The sequence below is a fragment of the Nothoprocta perdicaria genome, unplaced genomic scaffold, assembly GCF_003342845.1.
Source record: "Nothoprocta perdicaria isolate Ctin4 unplaced genomic scaffold, notPer1 scaffold_296, whole genome shotgun sequence".
Taxonomy (NCBI): domain Eukaryota; kingdom Metazoa; phylum Chordata; class Aves; order Tinamiformes; family Tinamidae; genus Nothoprocta; species Nothoprocta perdicaria.
Window position 1 is genome coordinate 805,946 of NW_020455528.1, and position 6,465 is coordinate 812,410.

Below are 6,465 nucleotides of genomic sequence, written 5' to 3' on the forward strand. Positions count from 1 at the left end.
GCAAAATTGGTAAGTGGAAAAGCAAAACCATAAGGTGCCCTAGGAAATATGTTCCTGCGGAGGGCAAACAAAAACACACCCAAGTGCCTTTTTCAACATAGGATTTGCGTTTTCTTAGCAGAATAAACTCTCTGCCTTGGCTCTCTGTGCTCTCACTGGAGGTCATGTCTAGTGACAACTGGGAGCTGAGGCTGGAGCCTCTCTTGCCTTTTTAGGTTATGAGGGTCTCTGTGTGTTTAGGATAATATGATTGACGGCTCCACTCCGGCCCCAATTAGCACCCTATAATTTATTAGCTTCTGCTTTCAGATTATGCGTTAACTTCACAAATATTTCAACCACGGAAACAGCAGCTATCAAGTGTCTCTTTCCTGATCCAGCTCAGTGCGGCTGCAGTTAAATACACGGAGGGAGCTGTGTAGGTCTGTCAAGAGAGAATAATCATTTGTGTCTGTGTGCGGCTGGCGCTGTCGTGGCCTGTCTTTAGGACTTCATTGGTGGAAAAAAATAGTTGTTCCACTGCATTAGGCTGTAGGACTTGGTCCCTTCTGCAGGGGTATAGTGTGGGATTGGAAGCTAGCACGCTGGTTCCTCTGGAGAGGGTCTGTGCTTGCCTGATTCTGCTGCTTGCATGAACATTTACGCTCCACATACGTGCGGGCAGCACTGACAGGAAAGTCTGGATCCCTCCTAGCTCCTTCCCTTTGCTTCCTTTTGCATGAGGTCGATGGAGCAGGTTTGGGAGAGGGCAGATGGAGGAAGGTGTGGAGGCAGGTTGCACCCTGAACTCTGGGAGCAGAGGAAAAGGGTGAGGAAGTTGGGAGCGGGGAGGAGGTTGAGTCCATGGGAATGAGGAGCAAGCTGCCCAGCACACCTGGGCCAGGTGACACAGGACAACTTAAGGGCTATCTGAGATGAGGAATGACATTTTCATTTCCTCTTTCTTCTCTTTCTTCTCCTTTCTTCTCTTTTTTTTTCTTTTTTTTTTTTTAATTTTCACCTTTCTTTTTTTTTTTTTTTTTTTTTTTTTTTTTTTTTTTTCTCTTTTTTTCTTTTTTTTTTTTTTTTTTTTTTTTTCTTTTTTTTTCCCTCCCTTTTCTTTCACTGCCCTTTATTTCTCCTACCTCCCTATGAAAAATCACCTAACCTATCAAATAAATACCTCAGTCCTGCAAATAATCACACTGCAGAGTCCATCTCCTTCTCCTGCTGCGACTGCTCCTCTGGGTGGCAGGCCAGGGAAGCCAGCCAGGACACCGCAGTGCCCTGGAGGAGCTGGCTCGCCTTCCTGCCATCAAAAGGGCATGTTAATTACAACCCCTGTCCAGAAAAAGGTGCATGAGAACTGTCACTCACACACTCCTGATGCACCCAAAACCACCCGTAGCATTTTCATCCGTTCTAGGAAGGGACCAACCTTTAAGCCCTCGCTAGAGCTTGTCATGAACTTAAATAGGACTTCAAAGGGGAAAGTGAGAAGGGATGGCAGCCCCTACTGACCTAAGGAGGAGACAGGGCAGATACATTTCTCTGGAGATGGGCAGCGCACAATCCGCAGGAGATGCAGAGGATTATTCAGCCCCTGCCTCTCCTCCCTGCCTCCTCTTCCAGAGGCTCACATGGAAAAAAAGCACTGGAAAAGAAGGCAGGAAGTAGGAAACAATATCTTAAAGCTAGCTCGCATTAGCCAACTGTGTCTACCTTGTGCCTTCCCTGCGCTTTGCTAAGCTTCAGTTATTTTCCACACGGGAAAGAAATGTCTGCAGCGAATCTAGCCCAAGCTCGCTTTACAAACCCTTAAAGGTTGCTCACGCTCAGCCCCGGCAGATGCTCTGCCCGATCCCGCTGCCGCAGCACTGCCACGAAGGCCCCGGCTCTGCCTCCCGCCCAGGCTCGGCACACAGGTCAGGAGACACGCGGGCTTCTTGCCGCCGGGCTAGTTTGTGTGCGGGCTCTCCCAGCACAAGCACCACGGCGCTTATCCAGGCGCCACCTTCACAGGGAAGCTCCGTGTGGAGCTGCAGCATTGGGCGTTTATGGTCCTGCTCTTCTCTTGAATGACCAGCATGAGGCATAAAAGACAAATACATATATATATACATAATAGATATGCACACACATATATGAAGGAACTGCTCCTTTTGTGCCTCATTCATGATTAAGCAGCTAAGCTGGTGCTGAGGGGCAATCACCCATGGGTCTGCAGAATAACCTACATGCAGCAAATCTCTGCAGGGTTAGCCGGAGCAGGGCATGTAATTTTTCAGATTGCTCCTGACGGAGCAGGAGCACTTTTTAAGAGTGACTTCTAAAGTGTCTGATATGGTCTCAACTTTTTTATTTTACGGTCTCGACAAGTCACAGTCTCGACTTCGGGGTTTACTTGCTTTTACAATATAGCAATAAATGAGACCTTGGAGAGCAAGTGGTGATACCAGTGGTCATATCTATGTTTCATTAATTCTCATGCTCAAAATGGTCACAGTTGAAAGGAATTGTAAATGCCAATGAAGTAAATGGTGGGTTTTTGTTTACTGAACGTTTCCAAATACATTTTGGCTGTATTATCCAGTCCTCCTCCTCAGGAATTGTAAAGGAGAGGGGATAAAAAAGAAAGGAGAAAAAAAAAAAGAAAAGAAACCTTTGCAATGGAGGACAGTTAGCACTAGAGTCAGATTTTTTAAAAAACTTTTCAAAGTCTAAAAAACAGCAAGCAGGTGTTAACAAAATGTTACTGTCATCCCTAAGCTTCTGCAACAACAAAGTTAGTTTTTCATTACTTTTCCTCTGCAAAATGCTGCTGCTGTCATAACAGGAGCCTCTGAACATTTTTGGTTTAACTGGCACTATAAATCCTGAAGTCCTTTACTTGCCCTCTTGCAGCTTGTTTGGGATCTGTCTAATTGGAGACTAAGGAAGAAATTCTCCTGGGTATGTTTGGCTGAAAAAGTCACAGCAAGTCACCTGCTGCCATTTGCAGCAGGGGCTCTGGCTGGGGATGCTCTGCATATGCTGTATTCCAGAGCAGCTCCTTGCCAGCTCCCCTAATATTTACTCATGCTGCTTTATTTCACTCACACTATCAAGATTCCTATTGTTTCCCATAGGTGTAGTTAGCCTAGACACCTAGGAGAGGCAAGTTAACTATTCATAACTCCATTGCCAAATGCGGTGCACATTAGCAGCAAATCTTCGCTGCTGCATTGTGCCAGAGCATCGGGATGTGACAAACTCACCCGACATAGCACAAAAATGTATTTTCTACTGCATCTCTTACTGCAGGGCAGCTGCTTCTCCCAGTGTCAAAAAGGTGATGTTAGGACTCTCCAGCTGAACACACTGAACTTTGTCAGTCTTCAAATACATTACTTTCTTTTTTAAAAAAGAAGAACAAAACAAAACATGCTGCTGATGAGATTATATTCTTTGCAGATAAAAAGCGAGCATTTAGGTAGAGGGAGTAATTGCCATTTCTGCATTGTTGTCATTAATTATTTACCACCCTAAATAGTTAAAATTTCATCTGTACTCTTGCATTTATTTCTTCTTTTGCCTTTATTGCTATATTTTATTCTCCTTGAGATAATATTTGGTTATTTTTTTTCAGWTAGGGTTTCTGTTCAATGCAAAGTAATAAAATAATTCACTTTATCCACTCTATAGGTTTCTAGCTGACGTTTCTAGCTTGCCTCGTTCCTCTTGTTTAATTCAAATTCCTCATAAAAGCACACAGGATGAAAGAAGAAGACACTTTTAATGTAGCTTTCCTACATTTAAATAGATATCTTATTTCCCTCTTCAAAAAAATTAAAGTGACAAAATGACAGCAACACATAGACAAGAGCAATATTAGAGGCAATCCAGACCTACAGTCCCTTATGTGCCTTTTTTTCTGGTGTTCCCCTTAAAGGCCGTCGGGTTGGGGTGGAGCTTTTTCTTCACATTTCTCTCCCCTTTCCCTTCTTTAATGGGATTTTTCTTTCACAATAAACTATTTCTCATAGAAAAAAAAAAACCAACAGATATATGTCCGATGCAAATGTTGTGCCAAACTCTGAGAAGTGCCACCTTGGTTTTCATATTTCTGGAGTATGAACAGTTGTCCCTGGAACAGCTGCATTTCTGTAAGCCCAAGGCAGGTGGCCCAAGCTAGACACTTGCCACTCATAACCACAAAGCTGAAAGATCTGACAGGTTTTTTGATTGTCCAAGAATGTCCATGTTTTCCCAATTTCTTCTCCTTTTACTTCTATAAAGTAAAAATCCAGTTCAAATTTGCTAAATAGTTTTCCCATTTTGCTTTCAAGAAATAATTTTCACTGCCATAAAAAAATATTCACACCACTAAAAAAAAATAAATTTCCTCTGTCCCCTGTAAGAAGACCAGTGGTTTTGCATCACCATCTGCAATGTCATTTGACTCTTTTAAAGTAGTCTGACTGCAGTCCTGGGTGCAGAGTTTGTTTAAATAAAAGTTCAACGTCTTTGGCTCTCCTCTTTCAACAGAAGTATTTCCCTCTCCAAAACGAGTCTAAAGTAGCATCCTTGCATTGCCAGGTTGTTTTAAGTCCCGTTGTCTTTTCCCGAGTTGCAGGGCCACAGTGGGCTTGGAAAAGGGCAAGGGGGGCAGGAGGCAGCAGATCAGCTCAGAAGGGATCCACCACAGAAGGAGTAACGTCGAGCTGCAAACCAAGACCAGAAGCTGTTACAAACTGACCCGATTTCAGCTCTGAATGTCACCATGTCTAACAGGCAGAGATCTACAGGGGAGAGCCGAGAGAAGAGAAGTGAAGGACAGCTCTAAAACCAGTATAGATCCTTGCTTTTATCCTGAGGCTGTAAACCTGAGAATGGAGAGAAAAAAAAAAAAAAAAAAAAAAAAAAAGGAAGAAGAAAAATAGGTATAGGCATTTAGGACAGAGGAAGACAAACTTTATTACTGCTGCATGAGACCAGAAACTCCTCCGCACTGGAAGACAGCAGCTCAGAGAAGAGCGCGAGCTAAAGCAGAGACGGACACACGGCCCGTTTTGCCAAGCGCGAGGCCACCGTGAAGAGCCCAGGGTGGATGGAGCAGCCAAACTGCAGCACGGAGCAATGCCTCCGAGCGCCGGCTTTCCTGTCTGCGGAACGACCTGCCCCTGCTGCCTGTGTCCCTGTCACCACCCCATTCCTCCCCACCACGGCCCCCACCTTGCATCCAGGCACCTCAGTGGGCAGCACCTGCTTACCGTTGTGCTTTCCTTCCAAAAAGGGGCAGGAAAAAGTAACCCAGCCCGACCCCAGTGTCAGCACTTCTACCCTGGAGGGCTCCATGGGCTCCTGAGTGTCAGCACTCGGAGGCCCATGGAGGCAGCAAACCCTTGAGGCATCTCAGTCCTGCTGCTACTCCTCAATGCAAGAGCAAGGTTAGGACCAGGACAAGAGACTCGCTTCTTCAGGGCACATTTGCAGCAAACCAAAGGTGCTGGGGGAACTGATGTTCCCTTATCCTTCCCCTTCCTCCCAAGTGCTTCCCAAGGGGCACACCAGGCCAGAGCTCCAGTGTCTCCCATGAGTCTCTCCCCTGCATTATTTCCCCAAAGCAGAACCACGGATCCCCCTTCACGAGGGCTACCTCCCTCTCACCTAAACAGTGACTTAAGCGAGCAGAGGTCCCCCCGAGGGGGTCTGAGAGAAGCCCTTACCTGCATCCACGTTGAGGCCGAGGCTCTGCGCCACGTCGCCTGTGGCGCTGGGGAAGGGTGCCGGCGTCGTCCAGGCGGCGGCGGCGGCGCCCGCCTCGCTCTTGCCCAACTCGCACTGCGGGCTGACGGGCGCGGGCACGGAGGCCGGCGTGAGGCGGTGCGGGCGGACGGAGGCGGCGGGCACGAGCAGCGAGCCGTAGCGCGGGTCGAAGTGGGGGCCGTAGACCTCGTGCATGGTGGCGGGGCGGGGGTAGGCGCCGCTCTGCGCGCCCAGGTAGGGGTGGTGGTGGTGGTGGTGGTGGTGGTGGGCATGGTGCCAGGGCTCGGGGCCGCCCTGGTGCAGGTGGCCGTGCAGCGAGGCCGGCGCGTAGGGGTCAGCGGTGGCAAAGGGCAGCTCGCCGTGGGCGGCTGCTGCCAGGGGGCTGCTCAGCGTGGCGGGGACGGATGAGGGCTGGTACGTGCTGTTCCAGAAGGACGGCGGGAAGCTGCGCTGGCTCATGGGGAAGGAGCCGTCTAGGGGGAGACAGTGGGAGGGGAAAATAAGCAGGAGCACCCATATCCTTCCCCAGCCCCCTGCCCCTTGCCAGGCACCTCACTCAGAAACAGGGCCTCCGGTTCCCCTTATCCCCCAGGCAAATGCCACGCACAAAGAATTGCTCTGTGCAAATACAGATGCCTTCCAGTTAAACATCTAGCAGACCATGGAAGACCAAGGGCTTATTCAGGAACCCGCAGTAAGTTGCTCCAGGTTTCTCTTGGTGGGGGGGGGAAAAAAAAA

At 48.2% G+C, this 6,465-nt stretch overlaps 1 protein-coding gene across 1 annotated transcript; it reads right to left on the reverse strand.

Annotated features, from left to right (window-relative positions):
• Positions 1-4,615: 4,615 nt before the first annotated feature.
• Positions 4,616-6,200, reverse strand: VGLL2 (vestigial like family member 2; the record flags this gene model as incomplete). Its single annotated transcript, XM_026041843.1, has 2 exons — positions 4,616-4,682; positions 5,688-6,200. Coding segments are annotated over 2 exons (554 nt in total), but the record flags the coding sequence as incomplete, so codon positions are not given.
• Between the last annotated feature and the right edge of the window lie 265 nt (positions 6,201-6,465).